The sequence below is a fragment of the Chrysoperla carnea genome, chromosome 1, assembly GCF_905475395.1.
Source record: "Chrysoperla carnea chromosome 1, inChrCarn1.1, whole genome shotgun sequence".
In the NCBI taxonomy this organism is placed as follows: domain Eukaryota; kingdom Metazoa; phylum Arthropoda; class Insecta; order Neuroptera; family Chrysopidae; genus Chrysoperla; species Chrysoperla carnea.
The window spans coordinates 52,894,134-52,916,437 of record NC_058337.1 but is presented as its reverse complement, the minus strand read 5'-3'; the positions used below and the strand labels follow the sequence as shown (position 1 = coordinate 52,916,437).

General features: G+C 30.2%; 1 protein-coding gene across 1 annotated transcript in view; it reads left to right on the top strand.

The window, feature by feature from the left end:
* LOC123305822 (serine-rich adhesin for platelets-like) overlaps window positions 1-22,304 on the top strand; it is a 233,997-nt gene that overhangs the window by 93,783 nt on the left and 117,910 nt on the right. Inside the window, exon 2 of the mRNA XM_044887655.1 lies at window positions 15,663-16,016. Within this exon, the coding sequence (XP_044743590.1) occupies window positions 15,663-16,016 (354 nt within the window). The remainder of the gene's footprint in view (window positions 1-15,662; window positions 16,017-22,304) is intronic.

The window sequence follows — 22,304 nt, the reverse complement described above, 5'->3', positions numbered from 1 at the left end:
TCGGTTTTTTGTATTTTATAAATACGTATTTCGACTACCAAGTAGGCATCAACAGTAAGAATTAGCTAGTCGTAATTACTCTTATTATGAATGTTACTCTTCGCTAATTTGTTGGCGGACTGCCGCAGACTTCGATATGTTTGTCTTCGTTCCTGCGTCTATTATGGAGATATACAAGTTTAAAGCACATGAATATATTGATAAACTGTTGTGTAAGCATTTAAATCATATTTATCGTGGATGGGTTAACTTTATATCAATAGTATGTAATAATTCCTGGTTGTAAACGTATTCAACTGGGAACAAAAAGTAGGAACACTGTACGTGATACGACATTTTATACATACATACATTTATATATATATATATATATATATATATATATATATATATATATATATATATATATATATATATATATATATATATAACATTAGATCAGTGTGCCACAGTGGAACACAGTTATACGGACAGGACATGTTCATTCTCTGTTCATTGTTTTATTTGCAATCAAATTGAGAGCAACAGGTGAACTTCTCTATTAGCTCAATGTGTATATATGTATTTTTGTGTATATAGAGCTATGTATACAAAGCTACGCGCAGGAAAACCAAGGGTTTACACCGTTACAGACGGGTGTATGGTTAAAGTAATATATTATGTCTGTCTGTGTATGGCTCTGCTTCAATTAATTTATACAAAAAAGCGTAAATGATTTGTTGTTTGTATAATATTGTATATTAATGTGATGCAAGAATAATTTTTATACCATGTATATATTTCATATATGCTAAGTTTAGTTCCAAGCTAGTAACGCTTAAAAATATTGATACCATAAACAAAAGTTGGTATAGGTGTTCATAAAATCGCCTAATTAGTCCATTCCCGGCTGTCTGTCTGTCCGTCCGTCTGTCATCAAAATAATTCAAAAACGAAAAAAAAAATCAAGCTGAAATTTTTACAGCACACTCAGGACGTAAAAAGTGAAGTCGAGTTCGTAAATGAGCAACATAGGCCAATTGGGTCTTGGATGCAGGACCCATCTTGTAAACCATCAGAGATAGAACTAAAGTTTAAATGTTTAAATGTAAAAAATGTTCCTTATCAAAAAATAAACAACTTTTGTTTGAAACATTTTTTTGTAAACATCACTGTTTACTCACGAGGACACACATTAGATGCAAATTTGATGGTAGGTATTAATTTGGGATAATCAGTTATGTATGTGTGACATGGATGTATGTGTAATGCGATAGAGTAATCAACACTGTCTATACATGGTATTTCAACAATTAACTCAGTCAATTATTTGTTTTCACTTGTTTTTATACTGTTACTGCCCTTCATTATTATTTTTTTACTACTATGCCCAAACCATACTTTATACAAATTTTTTACGTTTTTCCTAAATATCTTTTTGTTTTCAATTCTTGCATATTTTTTCCAAAACAGTGGTTGGAGTATATTTTAAAAATAATATGTTAAATGGAAAATAATGTAATTATATTTCAAAAGCTTTATTAAAATTGGTAAATATGTATAATAATAAATAATGATACATTGCAACAAAATTTGGTTTATGTAGATTCAAATACTGTGTTTACGCGTTACGTCTTTTCCATGAATTTAAAACCCAGTTTATTAACTTCTGTCTGTTGTCCTTATATTGATTTCAATGTATATTTCGTTAAAATTTGAAAATGTGCCAAAATAGATTACAAGATTTGAAATCAAAAATAAAATCAATTGATAAACATAAGATATATGGAATGAAATAATTTTAATCTTATTCTTGCAAAACAACATTTGATATGGCAATTGCAGGCTATGACTTCACCAAGTGTTAGTTTGCTTTATTTTTATTGGTACATTTAAATCCTTCATATTTTCGTAGTTATTGATGTTATCCAAAAATTGATTTCACACGATGTTTTGGCTCGATAGCGAACGTCTTTTGAAGAAATAAAAAAAATTTAGTACAGAGGCCCATTCTAGCTATAATGTATTCAAATGCCACATTTACACGCTACGTCTTAGGCAGAAATTAATAAAATAGATTATTAACTCTAGCTTAAGAGTTTTACGTAGCCTTTAAATCTACATAGACCAAATCTAGGATGTTGCTAGTTTTATAGCGTACATCGAAGCTAAATTGAAGTATATGAATTCAAAGGCTACGTTTACGCGTTACCTCTTAAACGAAAAATAATAAACCAGTTTATTAAAATCTGCTTAAGAGGTAGTGTTTAAATGTGTTCTCTAAAACTATATAGTCCAATTTAGCTACAATGTAACCAAAGGTCACATTTTATGCTATCTCTTAGACAGAAATTAGTAATCTTATTGTCTAGTTGTGTTATAATCGGGCATAATGTATACATAAACAACATAATATATACCTATAACCTTAAAGTTTCGGTTGGAAAACCCCATTGCTGTTTCATTGTGCAACTTTGGAAATTTCGTTTTTCTATATTTTCTCTCTAGGTTTTTTTTTGTCGGGTTTCCATATCTCTTTTAATAATTCATCAACATTAATGAACGTTATCTCATTTTATTTTCTTTTAGTTACATAATTTATAATATTTAAAGAGTCAAAAAATACACTTTCCGTAAAAAAAATTTGATAATATTTTTTAGGGTTCCGTACCTGAAGCGTAACCAGCGAAAAACCTATTACTAAGTCTCCGCTGTCTGTCTATCAGCAGACTGTATCTCAAAAACCATAATAGCTAGACACCTGAACGCAACAGTTTTGACAGAGTGTGTCATGACTACAGTCACTATTACAACAAATAAAAAACCGGTAAAGTGCGAGTTAAGGATTCCGTACTTCTTATTTTCTATTACAAAAGTATTTATAAAAAATTACATAGTAATATCTTGTACGATAGTGCGTACCTCTTTGTGGGCGAGCTCGACTCGTCCTTGATCGAATTATTTATATATTTTTAAAATATTTCTATTTTCTCTATGTACAGAAATGTTCGATTTACATCTAGTCATATAAATATCACGAGTATGACAGAGTACATGCGTTAAGCAATGCATCTAAGTAAGAGATATTATAGGTATTATATGAAATTGCAAAAGTGACTTGTACCGTGGCTTATCTGTTGTAGTTCATCTATTCAACTAAGAAACTCCCACTCTCCAAGCGTCTTACAACTATCTCAACGCATATTGAAGCTTCAACACATTTATATAATATCTCCCACTCAGATGCATTGCTTAACACATGTATTCTGTCATACTCATGATATTTATATGCCTAGATGTAAATCGAACATTTTGTTCGGCTTCAGTCAGTTACCGATAAAATATTAAATAATTTATCATACCTATTATAATATTTCTCAGATTGAAACATCATTTTGAACACGAAGTTCACCCCTAACTGACTGAAGCCGAAAGCTGTTGCCAGGCCGAAGGTCTGAAGTTGAAACATCTTTCATTTATAAATATTTTTTATTATATTATTTGCCTATTATTATATTACTTATCATTCGAATACTTATCAAAATAGTATGCGAATTATTCGCGTTGTGGAATTAGTAAGACCAAAGTGAAATAGATTTTCGTGTTTTTTCTAATAAATAAATGCTGCAATGTTGCAATGTAAGGGCACGAAAACTATAATGCTCAGTTCATATTGCTTCATCTATTTTTCTGGATCCGCTTGATAACTTTTATAAAAAAACTAAAATATATCAAATTTTAAACAATTTTTTGAAAAGTTTTTAATGACAGTGAAAAAAGAGATATGAAAATCATTATAAAATTAAAAACAAAAGAAAATAAATTTACATTTAAGTATTGAAAATTTATTTACAAAATTTTAATATCTTTTTACATCATAAAGATAAAGCTTTTAGTAGCTTTAATTTTTTTCATTTCAGTACTATGATTCGGTTTTTTGTGAATAATTTGTAAATAATAAAAAAATAAAAATAATAAACATGAAAATATCTTTTTTAAATGCTTTTATAAAAGTTTGATTTATAAAAGGGAATGGGCATAATATTTAGGAATTTTTAAACCTGAGTCAAGCTTATGCTTTGAACAATTTCCATTAAAAAGCGCTCGTATGACTAGATGTCTAAATGTGAATCTTTACATCGTGATTCGTCGATAAATGAAATCTTTACTTACTATCTTAATTTTTCATATTTAAAAAAAACAATAAATAAAAATAAATGAATATATCCAATGACAGAGCACTTAGAAATAGAAAGACGTCTTTATCGTTGCATTTAATTATCCTTTAATCTATCTCACTTTTTTAAATTTTTAACCGACTTTAAACAAAAAAGAGAAGGTTATCAATTCGACTGTATTTTTTTATGTGTGTTACGTCAGAATTTTCGACTGGGTGCACCGATTTTTTCTTTACCTGTTTGAAAGCTAGTACCTCCCGTGTGGTCCTATTTCATTTTGGTCCAGTTCTGACAACGACATCCATGAGAAAACCATAAAGTCTTAAATTTGCATTAAGTATGCACTACAAGAGAACGAATAACTCAATATAACGCCAACCGATATCGATTATTCTTTTTTTAGTGACAAATTAGTAGTGTCCGACCGAAGGTCGATTTTTGGCCGAAGCCGATAAATAGGCTATCGCCACAACCTTCGGCCGAAGCCGAAGCCGAGCCGAAGCCGAAGGTTTAAAAACATGATTTTAAAACTTTAATATTAAAGTTGATCTCTAGAAGTTGATTTAGAGGTTATGATCTTGAGAAGTTGATCTAGAAGTCAATCTAAAGGTGATTAAAAAAATTACCTTGAAATTTATTTCAAAATAATAACATTTAGAACAATTCGTTCAATTCCGACGTTTGCTAAGAACCTTCGGCCAAAGCTTCGGCTTCGGCCTGAATTCAGGTTTAATGGTAATGTTTGACCGAAGGTGGTTTTTTTGGCCGAAGGTGGCCGAAGCCGAAGCCGAAGTCGAAGCTTCGGTCGGACACTACAAATTAGTTAATGTACTTCAGATTCACTAAAAATCAGAAAATAAAAACAAAAAGAAAACCGACTTCAAAAGAAAAACTTTTCCAAAACAAATTAATCTGCACTAAAATGTATAAAAATAACGATAATATAATGTAGTTAAAATTATTGTTATTTTTGGAGTCTGTGTCAGCCAAGCTAATGTAGCAAACTGTTCTGTCAAAGTTGTTTCCTTGGTTGACACCGACTCCAAAAATAACAATAGTTTTAACTACATTATATTATCGTTGTTTTTTTACTATTAGTGCATGTTAATTTGTTTTGGAAAACTTTCTTTTGAAGTCGGTTTTCTTTTTGTTTTTTTATTATTAAACCTCAACCAGTAGCCTATGTGTATTATTACATGCCATGGTAATTACTAGGTTGAGGTTTAATAAAATTTTAAAAGTGAGATAGATAATTTGGAAATTAAGTGCAACGATAAAGACAGAAATTATTGTTGTCTTCCTGTTGTTGTCTTTATCGTTGCATTGGATTAATTTATTATTTAACTGATTTGGTTAATTATCTCGGAAACTAGGCCTTAGATCGAAATTTGGTCGAGAGCTTTTTCGTCCATCCTTTGAAGCTTATCCAAGTGATGATTCCATTTCATATATACATAGTGTATAAAAAGAGAAGAGTATTCGTCACAAGTATCTTAACATACAAATTTTTTAATTTCGAGAGACTGCAAGGTACAAAAAGCTTTAAAAGCAAGAAATAACATAATATTTCTTCATAAAAAGGGAGAAAGGAGGCGTTGGTAAATCGATATCTCCTTGTTTAATTTCGAAGAGCTACATAGATTAACAAATCTATAAACATGTCAAAAAAGCGGTTTTCCGGAGGAAATCAGTTGGAAGAATTTCAGAAAATATTTTAACGTGTTTTATTCAAAAAAACTGAAACTGTTGAAAGTTACCATTACTTATTGAATTGCAAAAAGGTTTATAACTCACTAAAGGATTTTTTCGTATGAGTATAAAAGATGAATAAAGACTTTGTTCTTTAATCAAATTTATTTTATAAATTACCAATGGGATTCAAGTTTCCAACAATAATGAAAAATTTTCTTTCAAGTCATCCTGTATTTACATACAATATAGTATTGTGTCATACATAGATAGATTTTACATATTAAACATTATCTTTCTGTTTCTAAGAGAAAATGAAAATTTTAAAATTGGATAGACGTGTTGTGGGGTAAAAAGAAAAGAGGTGAAATGGAGTAGCGGATGCTCGACTGTTTCTATACATTTTATATTATTTTATTTTGTGTCTATTGAAAAGTTATGGAAATATGAAATGAGGGGGGATATATACTTATTATTATTGGTACACCCTATGAAAAATACAAAACCAACCACACTTGATGAAAATGACGGTACGAAACATGGACGCGACGCGACATGACAAACGATACTGTCTGTCATATGTATAATAATAATACAATTTTATAAATGAATTTTATTTTTAATTTAACAAAAGAAAAATATTAAATTATTTCATACCGGTTGTTTCAAAAAACCTGTAATAACAAATTTTGTGAATTATAGCAAGAAGGAATTTTAACGTATATTGGTTAGGCACACAATGGATAATAAACCGTTGTCAAATTAATGAAGTGCATGAATATTGGAATTTATAAAATGACTCTTGATGGCAATTTTGTCTTGATCTCGCAAATACAAATTTATGTAAACAAATCCGAGATTACAAATATCGTTTTTTGATCTGTTTCGTCAATCAAAGTAAATTAGAAGCGAACACACACAGAATTATAAACGATTCCATATAGTACTGTCATTCTAGATTTTTAAATCGAATTTTTGAGGGGAAGTCCGACTTTTAATTGCGGTTAGGGTGGTCAAAAATAAGTTTAAATTTGAAAAGGCGGGATCCTGCCTCTTGGGAAAAGGCCGTTACTTGGTTTAAAGTCATTTTTTTGCAATAACTGATACACTATTCATTTTACTGAAAAAAATTCCAAGAAAATGTAACATATTAAACAATCTACTGGAAAGTTAGTGTAAAATTTGAAACAGCTAATCTTGTAATTTTACGATGCTCGGGAGTAGGTACGCGACATTGGTGACCCCTGGCGCAATAACAACGCACCCTGGTAAAGAATTAAAAAAACGTAGAGAATGTTATTCTCTACAAAAATGCTTCCGGCACTTTTATCAGTAAAATCAATAGTGAAGCAGTTATTATAAAAAAAAAAACTAACTCACCCCTTCAAACCAAGATGCCGGCCTTCCTCCACGGGGTAGCATCCCGTCTCTTCAAATTTAAACATATCTTTGACCATCCTAACTTTCAACGGGTTTTCCACAAAAATCGGACTTCCCCCAAAAATGCGATTTACTATACCACTGGTTCGATTTACATTTAGGCATATAACTATCACGAGTATGACAGGGTACATGCGTTAAGCAATGCATCTAAGCAAGAGGTATTATAGATGTTATATGAAATTGCAAAAGTGACTTGTATCGTGACTTCGATGTCTTTTAAGCTATACAACAGTTCTTCTGTTGTGTGCCTTCATAGAGTGGGGGTCAACACATGTATATAATCCCTCCCACTTAGATGCATTGCTTAACGAATGTATTCTGTCATGCTCGTGATATTTATATGCCTAGATGTATATCGAACTAGTGATATAGCAAGCATTTCGGTTAGGACTTTTTTAATAATAGTTAAAAGTTTTGAAGATAATACGACATTGTTTCCCTGAGTTAATTTAAAATGTTTTAAAAAATTAAAATTTGTACGATATTAATAATGAAATTTTTTAAATCAAAAGTTCGCTGTATTGACTCTCTGTATCACAGCTCTCTACTTGAATAATAATGTAACCATAAAAAAATATCATAAAACAGTCGCATTATAGTGGTTGGATTCATATACAGATCGTTTTAATTACGTATTCGTATGGGCAATCATGCTAAAATTATTCCTATACTATAATAACATACTAAAGTTTATACATACACTGACATCTTTTAAACACATAGACATTAAATTAAAAAATAATAATACAAACAAAAAAGTAATTAGTAAATTCCCAAAATATTGTAAAATATTAGTAGGTATAAGATATCTTCGAGGTCTAATCTATTCTTTTTATTTTCACCCGAAGATTTTATTTCTAGTTTTTATAATAAGTCTAGTTATAAATTTTTTTAATTCCCAAAAAAGAGGTTAGCCCTCCTCCCCTGAGAGGTCGATTTTTCGGTACGAAATGATTATTTTCACGTGCACTTTATGTCGAAGTAAGAACCTAATCAATGGCCCAGCTCGGTAGGATTATTATGCTTGTAGGACTATTAAACAAACAATGACGTAAGTTTAAAAATATGAACAAACAAATTCAGGTCGAATATTGACAAAAAATAAATTTTTTTTATATTTTTTTACGCAAAATATTTTTATTAGAATTGTTACATCGGTAATTAGCAAATATATCAATAAATATCACTATTGTCCATTTTTTGTTTTAAAACAACGAGCGTGGAAACAACTTTACCGAATTGACAAAGATAAATATGGAACAAAAATTTAAATTATAAAAAAATTAATTTTATTTAAATTATAAAAAAACCATTAACTGCTTGAAAATAAAATCCAGATAAAAACAATAATCATTTTATAAGAGATTAATGTAATATTTTTATTACATTATTTTTTATGATTTTGCACTTGTTTTTATTTAAAATTTAATAATAATAATATTAATAACATATTTTTAATGTTAAATATAATAGAATTAGAATAATATATATTATTCATATAAATAGATATATATCTATATCTATATCTATATATATATATATATATATATATATATATATATATATATATATATATATATATATATATATATACATAAATTTTATACGCATTATTTTTAATTATAGATATTTTGGAATATATCTATAAATAATAATATAAATATGTTTATTATTATTATCCCTATATATGAAATATAACCGAGTGTATTAAGTTTAGTCTCAATTTTGTAAAGTTTAAAAATATTGATACTATAAACAAACTTTTGGTGTAGCTTAAAGTGAGTTTGAGTTCGTAACTGAGTCACATGTCCAATTTGAGTACCTTATCGATCAATTAACAGAGAAGTTAAATAATAAAAAATACATTAAATAACATATCCTGTTATGAGGATGGTTATTCTACTTAGTGTATTTTAATTAATAACTACTCTTTTAATAGATCGGTAAAGTACCCTAGCTGGACCTACGTGGCTCAGTTACGAACTCAAACTCACGTATAGGTCCAGAGTACACTGTAAAAATTTCATCATTATCTACTAATCATGTTACTGCCGAGGAAGATGTGTGCATCTTCCTTGAGGGGGTCAAAAGGATCAACGAGGGAATTTTTTCAAGACATGCAGGTTAGATACCAAAAAATCCTTGACAATTTATCGAAATTTTCGGGGGAAAATAACCAACACTTTATCTCTAGAACATTTTTTTTAAATATCTTATTTATAAAAATAATGCAAACATTGATATTCAACACTATCTATTTAGAGTATTTCAACAATTAACACAATCAATTGTTCACATATTTATATTTATATTATAAATTTAATTATAAAACTTAATGTTTTAATTTTAAAATAAAATCTAATTACGTTTATATTCATTTAGGAAATTAAAATATTACCTACAGTTTATTATTTATAGAATATTTAAAAACAAAAATATTATAATTTAGTACATTATTGATTAGATATACAGCAGGCGCTAGATAGAGTTGAGTGTGCTAAAGTCAAGGACCGCATTTTGTCATTTAATTCTTGTTCAAAAATGCTTATACATTAATATAGCGGAGGTTGTCCTTTTGGTCCAGTTTTTGTATATTCCTCCGCATCCACGGAAACAATCAAATGTCAATATTTTTTGAGTTATTAGCAGTTTAATGTTCGAAAAACTCCAGAAAGGTTGATTCTAAAGCATCAATTTCCAATAATTAAAAAAATTTTTTTTACCTAATATCAAAATTTTGGATTAAGCTTTGTTCTCCCTCTAGATCAAAAGTTAAATGGTGCCTAATGATGCTTTTGCGTAAGAAGTAATGGCCACCCCTTCTAGGGGGTGGAAAACTATATGTTGGAAATGGAATCGATCGAGTTAAATCTAATCAAAAAATGTTATTCAAGTATATGTCGAAAACTCAATATGTTGCAGCTTTTGGCGATTGAAATTGGGAGTATTTAACTGGAAAATTTGACGAGTTTTGAAAAAAGTATTTTATACACTTTTTAAAGTTCTATAAAAAACCTTGAAAATAGAAAAAACTTCAAGTCATTTGCACGAAAATTTACGGAGTTATAATGAAAAGGAAATTTCTCGTACCATTCTTTTATGGTTTATTTCAGCACAAAAATTGATGAATTTACCACGGGAAATAAAATTATGCTTGTCACTTTCCAATTTTTTTTTATTTAGGTAATGACAACTTGCTCAAAAAGTTCTTACAGTTTCAAATATAAATTTTTTGAAATATTGGAATTTAAATGCAAAAAAATTATTGGAAAAAATAAAAAAATGACTTTATCATTAAATAACACGCAAAATAATAAAGTAACTAAAAAATTGTTTGGAAGGTAAAATATTCTGCGGGAAAAGAGCTTAATTTAAAAAAAAGGTACGAGAAATTTTCTTTTCATTATAACTCCGTTAATTTTCTTGCCAATGACTTTAAACTTTCTTCATTTTCAAGTTTTTTTGTAGTACTTTAGAACGTGTATAATATAATTTTTTCAAAATTGTTAACTCCGAATAACAATTGCCAATAACTCGAAAACTGTTGACTTTTCGAAATATACTCAAATGACATTTTCTGTTTAGATTTCATCGCTCTATCTATTTCCGTTGCCATTTTCATCATATATTTTCCCACCCCTATGATGGTGTGGTTACCATCCCCCGGGCATTACTAGGCACCATACAATTTTTGATCTAAGAGTTGAAAAAGCTCAATCCCTAATTTTCAGGTTAATCGGAACTCTAGGAAAGAATTTAAAGATTAAAGCCTCGTGGGTAAATACACCATGGGTTTTTCTATCTTGATGAATTCATACTTAGATTTAATGCGTTTACAAGATAATTTAGATAATTTAATTATTTATTCATTTATTATTTAATTTAGATAAAGAAATTCGACAAATATTTTGTCCGGAAAGAATACTGCACCAATGAGCTTGTCTAGCACCAGAAATATATCGTACTTGTTTTTCAATACATACATAGTTTACTTTTGGTGAATTGTTTAACATTAAACTAAAAAGGTGTTGTACCACGGACTGTGTTCATATTCTATTGTTCGAGCAAATTTTTTTCCTGACGCCGTTTAAACTAATTTGAAAAAATTGAATTCTTAAAAAAAAAAATCGTTACTCGTAATACACAATTTTGAATACAACCATTTTACGGCACATTCCTTGGGATTGATACGCAAGTATATAAAGATACATAATTTAAGAGAAGAAACCGTAATAAATTACGACAAATATTTTACCATATACCATATGGGTATATATTTCACCTATATTTAGGAACTTGTTATTTGGATTTTAGAAGAAAACCTTAAAACAACATAAGTAACTGAATATTTTCTTTTTTTAAACAATAATTTTCAATTTAAGAAAATTTTTAAACATAAATTATACCAACATTTTACTAAGAATGGAAAAAGATATTTTTAAGATAATTATTATTTTATTTTTTTCCTTTTATGGGTGTGTGTTTCTAAGAATAATCCATTTTGTTGTATCTTGTTCTTGCTTCCATAATGTAGAAATATTATTTTATAAGGTTTGTATACACCAATAATTTTTAAATTATGTTAGACAGTGTAAATGGATGAAAATAGAGTAAAATTATCAAATAGAGGCAAATAATAGTGTCCCATTTTTTAATGCAACGGCTTAAAACTTCAGAACTCAGCAAACTCCTCTATGGTCGACAAACTCAACCCAAATAACTCGTAATTACAAATTTACTTTACTCCGGGTACTTAATTGTAGAGAGCTTACTTTGTGGAACTCCATAATTTAGGATTGGAAGAAAAAACTTCCAATTTTCTATGTTAAAAAATGACATGTTTCGCCTAATTTAACATTTTCGAACTGTGAAGTATAATTCAATCATCTTGGTTTATATATCATAATTCTGATGTCTCTAGAATTTTCGGTCTATTTTAGCCGGGCCCTTTTTTTCGATTACCTTTCGTACTATCCTATTCCAAGCAACTTGAGTTAAAAACCTTGTAGTTCTTGAAAACCGGATTCGACTTTTTCTATTTACTTCGATTAAAAACACTTATTTATCTAAAAAGTATTTTTTTGTATTTTATATCCAAAAAAAAGTTTGGCATCATATATTTGAATTTTTCTGACAGCATCATATATTTGAATTTTTCTGAAGCTTATAAACAAACGTGTGTCAATCATAAATGAATACATGAAAATTATGATTTATAAAAATTTAGTCCTAGGACCGTTTCAGCTCTAAGGCTAATTGTAGCTATTTTATAACAAAAATATTGTTCGGGCCCAGTCATTTGGTAGTTCGACAACACAGAGCAAAGACAAAATTGAGAGAGCCGCGTTACTCAAGTTATGTATCTGGCAAAGTTTTAAATGCATCGAAAGCTTTAACCTGACGAATATTTGCTCGTACAGTTCCAAGAGTTTGACTAGATGCTGGTTTGCTGCTTTGTTGGGTTTAAAGTCTACAGTTGGAGAGTCGATTAAAATAAAAAAATAAGAATCTTCCTATTAAAGTAAGAAAAAAGAGAAATTATTAATTAATTTTTGGGTGGGAAGTAATTATTTAGTAACCTTTTAACTTCACCTTGACTATAAAAAAAGAATTCCGGAAAATTTTTCGCTGACTTTCATTTGTGTAAGTAATGGAATCATAGAGGTACCCACAAGCTACAATATATTTCAAGTGTGGTCGAGATGATGAAAACGTTCGGCGCAGCACCGAGAAATTATGCTTATGTTATTTTTTAGTTCTTTGTGTTTGTTTTATTAGTTAATGTTTTTTTCTCGACGAGGAAAATATTATTAGGAGGAATTAGTAGGCATTAACAATTTTTTTTTAAAATGATTTTCGGTTTTAGATAATTATTGGACATTTAATATATATGATGACCTTATTTTTTTGACAAATAGGACCCTACTTTTTACATTTCAAGTTAAAAACCTTCGTAATATTTTGGCTACTTGTTCCACTATTTGCGAGTTTTTGTAATTTTATCGTGTATACGAACGTGTTTTAAAACTATGGATTCCGTACTTTTCGAATACATATAAAGTTGATAAATATACTTTTTGTTCATAATGTGTTTTACAAAACAGAAAGTTCATATGCTTTTGTGGGTTGTTCAAGAATCAACCTTTTGTTTTTATTTTAAGATATTTTTTTTGGAAAGCTCTGAATATTCTTTTTAAAATGTCTTTCGGGAATCATTAAAATATTTCACTTGCTTAAAACTATTGTTGTTTGCACGAAAACGTTCAAAGCGTTATATATTATTTTCACGTTAATGACTTCAGTGCTTTTATTTATCATAAAAAACTTAGATATGTGAAGCTTATCTTGGTTAATCTTGAACTTGAATGAATTTCCTAGTAAAAAGTAAAGTTTTCTTCAATGAAATTTTCGCAAGTCTGTCATTTGCCATACGACTTCATTGTAGAATGAGTTTTTTTATCAAAAATTGTTACCCGTCAATGTGATTCTCAATTTTTTCCTGTGGCTGCTTGAATTTTTTAATAAGAATGTTACATAATTTATAGTCCGAAAGATAATTTAGATAATGACAGATTTGGATGCCGTCATTTTCGCGATTGCTTTGAAGGTGTTGAAAAATATTTCACTTGACTTGGCTTAGGAAGGAATTTACCCGTTAAAAAAAATCGAAAAATATTTTTGAAGGTCAGGCGGTATATCTTCATACTTTCGACTGACTAAACACTTCTAAAAAGCATCTAAAATGTCGAAAATTGCCATGTTTCCTTATAAAATTACGTTCGTATTTCCAACATTTTCCCTTATGCAACCCTTATACTTTTCGTTCTCTATTGTTAGTATGGTCTATCATAAAATAAATTCATTCAGTAAATGCGATAGATAGATCCTACAAAAGTGTAGTTGTTTCGAGCAAAGAAAATTGAATTTTTCAATGTTAGTCATGCAGAAATTTCGGGATATTTCCCTTATCAGATCTGAGAAAAAAGAGTACTTTGGGTTGTCATCTTACGGTATAATACCAACACTGATTTATTCATGGTTCAAGAAAATATTTACTTTCTATACTTTAATTATTTTCTTTAATTAAGTATTTAAATCGTCGACTCAAGAAATAGCTACTTTAGTTATACATTATAATAATAAAAATGGGGTTTGACCTCCGTTTTTCAGATATCTATCTATAACAGCGGCCACCCACATCGTTATTTTTTAAATTTTTTTTTATTTTACTTTAAACTGGATCCAATATACAATAAAATTTGTATGGTGTGAGTGTAATTGGTTACTTCGTTCTTATCCAAGCGACGACAGTGTGATCATTTTAACTGCCCCATTAATTACAATTGATTACACTGTAGCTGCCTGGATTCGTGCCCGCATCCTCCCAGTCAGTAGCCCAACGTTTTAAAAGGCGATTATATTCGCAAGACCACTGAGCCAGTTTATACTTGTTTTAAGAACAAGTTAATGTTTTTTCTGTGCAGACGATATAAACTATCATAGTGGACATATTTGAATTTTTAAAGGCTATTTTATTTGTTCTGTCTAAAATTTATTACTATACTAGCTGTGAACTACCCGCTTTGCTGGGCAACATCCCCACTTGCACCCCTCCCTCCACATTTCCTTGCGTGGGATAACAGTTTTGTAATGTACACGTCATGCTCTTTTATTTGATACCCCACTTAGGTCTATTTGTAAATATTCGATAATTCCTTCCCACTTTCTCGCTACACCTTTCTACTCTCCGAAGGTTAAAAGTAGATAAAAACAATAGATCTTTGAAGCTGGTTGTATATCAATATTTGAGCTTAATCGATGCACAACTTTTTTAGTTTTTGAAGCATATCCCTTTCAACCCCTATCTCAACCCCTTACTCTACTATAATATGGATGTATTATACATAAAAACCTTCCTCTTGAATCACTCTATCAATTAAAAAAACCGCATCAAAATCCGTTGCGTAGTTTCTTAGATTTAAGCGTACAAAGGGACATAGGGACATAGGGACATAGGGACATAGGGACAGAAAAAGCGACTTTGTTTTATAATATGTAGTGATGATTATGAGTCTGTTAAATATTTTAAAACAATTTTTTTTGTAATTTTACCCCATTAGGTACTAAAACCTATAGCAGACGATCATGTCACATGAAAGTAATTGACCCATTATTTGTACGTTCTGTATGCTAGTTATCATGCAAATAGATGCTTCGTTAAATAATATTCACTCTGTATATATGATAAACGTTACGGTTAGATATTACCGTACCGGATATAAATCTATTTTTTATCCCGATACAACTATTAAATAAAAATTAATGTCAAAAAAAATAAAAATAAATAACTTTTATACATTATTTTTGTTTCAGGCGTCTAAAAGCTGAACTACAAGCATTGAGACGTCGTGGCGCCTTACGACCAACACAAACAACACCACACACATCTACAGCACCACACAGTGATTGGGGTGGAGGTGGTTTTGGTGGTCCAACTCCCACTACTACAACTGGACCAACAAGTACAACTGCAGTTTTAGCACCCAATACTATCGCACAAGCGGTCTTACGATCAGAGAATTCATGTGCTCGATGTCGTGTTGAATTAGGACGAATTATTAACCGTGGTGCTATTTGTCGTACATGCCGTCAACGTATTTGTAAAGCATGTCGCGAATACTCATCACGCACCACCGACTGGGTGTGTTGTGTGTGTCATAAACATATGTAAGTATTTTTTATTTATTCACTTAGGTATTACCCGACTGTTTTTCCCGCGTATCTTGTATGTAAATTTCTTTAGTACTTCGTATCTTCCAAATGGCTCCATGGAATTCAACGTTAACAGTATCATCATATTTGTCTCAAAAACCCGAGTGTTCTTAGAAGAGTGTTTGAAAAAAAACAAAACAAAATGGCGGGTTATTGGAGTGAAATGGTAATGCGTTAATAACAAAAATTAACATAACCAAAATGTATTGTATCAAAATAAAAGAAATTTAAAGGGGATAGCAAAAATATATATATACGACGGTTTTTTTAGTACTGGGACACTAAAAAGTCTAAACTACAATAAATAATTTAAAAAAACCCGACTGCGTTAAATAAATTATGAAAAAAAAAGAAACAAATCCAGTAGTTTACAAAGCGACTTTAACTGTCTGGGTTCATTAAAATCTAGACCGACTCAAATCTTTTCAATAATGGGCCCCGACTGTTAAAATTAGAATTTATTTACCGCAAATCGTTAATTTTTGTCCAAAAAACACGTTTTTTTCTGCGCATATGAAAATTTTTATTCTACAGGTAAAATGCTTAAAATTAGCATAGGTGACATTGCTGTACCCAAAACAGTAAATTTTACCTAACTTAATGGAACTTAATATTGCCTTTTATTTATACGCTAACTTACACTGGCAATACCCCAAGAAAAACAGATAATCTTTTTTAGTATATTATGCATTTTACACAGGATATAGATTAAATGAATATTATGTAATAAATTTTACTAAGGATATAGATTAATTGAATTTCATTTTCTCGCCTCGTATAAGAGACGAGATCATGTTAAGACTTTAGAAAAAGAATGATGTTGAGATAAATTTTAAGTACTGCTCTTTGTATTTATTTTTTCCTCGACCAATACCTTACGAAATAGAAAATTATTATAAAGTTTGAGATCGATTACTGATTTTTATAATTATCGATTCATTTCGTGTGAAGGTGTAACTCTGGATTGCTTCTCTTGAAAGTAATTCGACAGATCCAATAATATTTTTAGCTACCACATATCGTTCGGTTGAAGGAGGCATTATACACATCGCGTGAACCTTATTTAATTGTGTTTATTGTGAATGTACCTGAATCGAATTTTAGAATTTACAGAACAGTCAATATGATTATTTCCATTGCTACAGAAGAAAGAAAATTATCGGCAATGGAAAATGATGAAGCTATAGAAAGTATTTGCGAGGCAGCAAGTTTTAGATATTACCAATTCAATTAGCTTTATGGAATTTTTCAAGAATCAGAATAAGAAATTATTAAAAGAAGCGAAACAAAGGATCCCGCAATATAAGATAGGAAAATGGCTTTCTGTAAAACTTTTTCTAACCCAACTCAAAATGTTCTTTGGATCATTTTGACCAAAAGCTCTCACGGCTCCCAAAAATTTTTATCGAGTATTTTTCGGGCTGCAGGTGATCAAGCTCCGAATATACTATAGTTTTAGTATATATCTCTTACAGCCACAGAACTTTTTAAAGAGTAATTTTCGAGCTACGGGTGATGAAAGCTACGTATATATTATATTTATAGTACCTATATGACAAAGAAATTGGCTTTCTGTGAAAATTTTTCAAATCGCCCCTAAAATGTTCTTCGGATCGTTCTGATCAAAACCTCTCCTTGTCACAAAAATGTTTAACGGGTAGTTTTAGAGCTACGGGCTACATAGCTATAATATATGTGTAGCTTTGATTATCCCATAAAACTATTTTCCTGGTCATATACTAAAGCTATAATATATTCGTAATCTTGCTCGAAAGCGCCTGTAGCTCGAAAACTACTCGATAAAAAATTTATTGCTTGAGGGGAATTTTGAAGGGAATTAGAAAAAGTTTCACAGGAGGCAATTTTCCTATATAATATTGCGGGGGCCAAATTTACGGCACACGGTATAACACTAACTTATTTACGACAGTGTGTATACCTCTACACACTTGACTTGTGTTATTAGCTATTGTCCATTAAAAGCTCACATGTTCTAAGACATTTTCAAGAGATCAATTCTCTATCCACACTAACAAAGGCAGTATTTTTCGATAGTCATTACATTATCTTCTTGAATACTTGAACTTGATCATACGAAAGCTGATTGAAAGCTAAGTACATACTTTCCTGAGTGTATATTATGTGTTATCCTTGACGCTGTATATAATAACGTAATACGTCATTGTTATTCATGACATGAATTAACAATCGTTTTATTTACATAAAACTATTCCCATTAAACTTTAATCTCTGTATATACATAAAATAGGTTTGGGGATATGTGTAGTAATTGACAGTAATTCCAGGACAGCTGAAAATTTAAGATGTTTTTGTCAAGGTCGTTTTTCACAGGCAATGAAATGAAAAAAAAAACGTAGTAAGATAGTTAAAAGGAATGTTTTTAGAATAAAAAAAAAAAGCACCACGTAAATTGTTAAAAATTGGGAGCTTGGGTATTAATTATCTCGTGTTTTAACGGTTCAAATTTCTGAAATTTTGGGATTTAATAGTATGGCCTATTCTTAGGCTGTGAAAAAAATGCGTAAAATTCTGTCAAAGTGGGGCTTACCATAGTTTTAGCATAGAAACTACAAATAACATGCTGGAAATACCATAATTCTTTTACGAACATTTTTTTTTAAACCACGGACTATTTCAAATCATTTATGAAGTGAAAATTTATTTTGCCGAATTGAGCGATTTTATTACTTAGTTTTTGGTTTTTACTATTCACGACCGATCACTGAAGCTAGGGCACGGCACATTCACTATCTGGATTTCAGTCCACTTGAGAACATTGTGTGCTGTAGTCTTTTTATTATTTATAATAGTTGTTTACACCCATAGTATAATTTCTAATTTAAAGTGTTATTCTATCTCTTACCGTTTAGAATCTAAATTGGCTGTTAAAGCAAACTAAAGAACTGGATCAAGCTATACAATTGTTGTCATTTTTTAATAAGTGGGCTATGGCGAGACATTCAGATGCATAGATTAAAATGGCCCACCCTGTGTATAAAAATATAGGATTCGTATGTTTATGAGTGAAGTTCTTAGGTAAATAATATTTAAAATTAGCTGAAAAAAGGGAGGAAAGTTATATAAGTATCAAATGTGTTTCTACAATATTTTTATTTACTCCTCCAACCAATAATATCAGACAAAGCTATTATTCAAAAAACTCACTTATTCCAACCATTTAAGTTTTTACTTCTGTTGTCAATCCCCACGACTATCATTCTTTTTGCTATTGTCACACTCAAACTGACACCTTAAAAAATCCAATTTTCTAATTATCGAACGACAGGCATCTTATTGCGTCGGACAAAATGATTTTTGCATTTTTTATGAAATTATCTCATTTGAATATCGCCATCAATGAATATTCATCAATACCTAGTATTGAAATAATTCCGAACACCTTGAAAAATAAATTGGTGACCATGATCATTTTCGTAGAGGAAAAGGGTATTAACTGTATCAACAGCCTCACAAATTTCCAGCTGTTCTGAATTGACTGTTAAATACTACATCTGCATCCGGACCAAAAATATTCTATCAACAAATTACTTGGTAGTGTTTTGTTTATAAACTTAATCCCCCATAAATGACCCATAAGTGCTCATTTGATAAAATGTTTCATGATCCTCAGGGGACTAGTCTTAGCCCTTTTTTATACCACAAAATCATGCTTCTTCTTACAGCTTCTCCAAATTTAACTATTAGGTTTTAAATCAGTATATAAGTTGAGTAAGTGTCAAGAATATCGAAATGGCATACTTTTTCAATCTTTGCCCTCTTCTAAAGTCCCACAAAGTTGAGTTTGAGTGGTAATAATTTGTATGTAAGCGAAATTAGTGTCATGGATGTCAACTTTCCGGTTCGATCTTTTGGGGTTTGCACATCTCGCCACTCTATAAATGGAGTTGTAGGAATTAATAATTTGTATGTGAATTAGGCTCATGTTAAGGATATACCTCTAGACCGTGTCAATTCTTAGAGGAGGGCGGGGATGATCACAAGCCTTATTTTCCTTTCATCTGATAATTTCATTTATCAGCTTCTCAATTTCAAAGGAAGTGCACCTCCTTCATGCATATACCATGAACTACACCAGCCCATCATAACAATTAATTAATTAATTTTGTTACGACGGCGGGAATCGAACCGTCTTCCTTAAGCATACCACGGATGGAATTGGTTACGCCTTAACCTACTGATCTTATAGGGCGACTATCAGCAAATAGGGCGACTATCAGCTAAAAGGGCGAATATCGGCATGAGATCTGCGAATTTTCAAGTACAATTAAGGGGTTTTATTCACGTATTCTCGGAATATCTTCACTATCTTAGTTTCATTAAGGCCATTTAGTTTAGATTTTTCTACTGGTGAAAAATACACAATCTCAATTCTAATAAAAACACATTGAATTAATTTTTTTTCCTATGAACCAAGTGATTCATTAAGAATTAAATTTTGAAATAGAAAATAAAAAGTAACTAATATTTGCACTTGAATGAGAAAATGTCGCTATTATTTTCTGTGATTCGTTCATTGGTTCTCTCACAGCAGGTAGAAAAAAACTAATACACACACATGCTAACTCGTAATAAGTTTATTATCAAAACTTTATGGTCTAATACACATTATGAAAAGTTCTATTGTTTCTAGTTTTTTCGAAGAATAAAACTGACTTTTATACTGGTGATTCTTTTTATACTGGATGTTCAAAACTTTGTTTCAAACAAATTATGCCCTAGGCGAAATCTACTATATTAGTAAGAAAGCAAGAAATACATTTTTCAAAACTTTTTTTTCGGTTCAGTTATTGATTTAATAACAACTCGATCCAAAATCTTGACTTCAAAACAAAAAAAAAACATTTAGTTCGTTGGATGAGTTGATTAAAGTAAATTCCGTGATAAGATTTATTTTTAAAAGGCTTTTTGTGATATCGAAAGTCATTTAGCAATTCATAACATCATTGTTTCAAGCCCTAAATTCATCTATCCGCACAATAGGAAATACAATTTTTGCTTTGCTGGAGAAGGCAATGACATCGAATCCGAACTATTATACAGTCTGAATCAAACAATTCAACTTTTACAAATATATTCAAATGTATTTAGAGTAAAAAATTTTATAAAATGAGTTGACGTAATTGGAATTCGAACGAAGGACTACTGTCGGCCTAAGACAAGGAATTTTTGAATTTCTACCTCCTTAAAGAATCATATAACATTCATATGTAGTTTTAAAAAAACGAATTGAATGATCTAAATCTAGTGCCATTTTCGATAGTATTTTTAAAAATTCACAAATTGGTCAAAGTTAAGCCTTACTTCCAATTGGACTTAAACGTATACTAAATGCGACTTTTCCTTATATATCAGATTTATTTTATGGTTGAAAAATACACATTTTTTAATATGCTTAGTGCCACCAAATATACCTGATGTATATAAGTGTCGCATTTTTATTTACCGCAAATATACACATACTCATTTTAACATAATTGTATGAATTTATTAACTCAATGCGTATGAGATACAGGAGAAGATTGCGTCTACAGGCGAAAATGCCATCTGGTTCTTTTGTACTAGTAAATACTTCTGTATTTACAACAGAATCAGTACATGTTATTACGATATAATTACACAGAGCACAGTGGCGAAGTAGAAGCGTGCTGGGCTCACAATCTAGAGGTCCTTAGATAGATCGAAACTGCGCTCTGCTAATAGAATTTTTTGTAAACAAAATTATGGAAGTGAAGAGCGTTTATGACTAGACAACATAACTAGAGGTGCTGAAATTCGTATACTATTTTTAAACAATGCCAGTAATGGGAGCCCTTTCCTCTATCTTATATCCATGGGTAAAAGAGTAAAATGATATCCATGGATAAAACATATACTCACTGTCAAAAAAAATGAGACAGTTAAAACATTCTAAGCGTACTCATCATATGTTACGTTATAATAGTAACACTTAGAATGTTTTAAAACGAGCATTTTTTTGGACATTGAGTATACATAGAAAAAATAGTATTTTTGGAATCAAGGTACTTTAAAACATAAGTAGGATATGTCAAAAAAGCATTCTCAAATTTTGAGGCAGAAAAAATAGCTATATTAGGTATTACGAATACAGAAAACCGAGGCCAGTCTGTATGGATTGATAAAAAATTGGAGTGTAACTCTTTAAACCATACCAACATGAAACACTCTGTATATAAATAAATG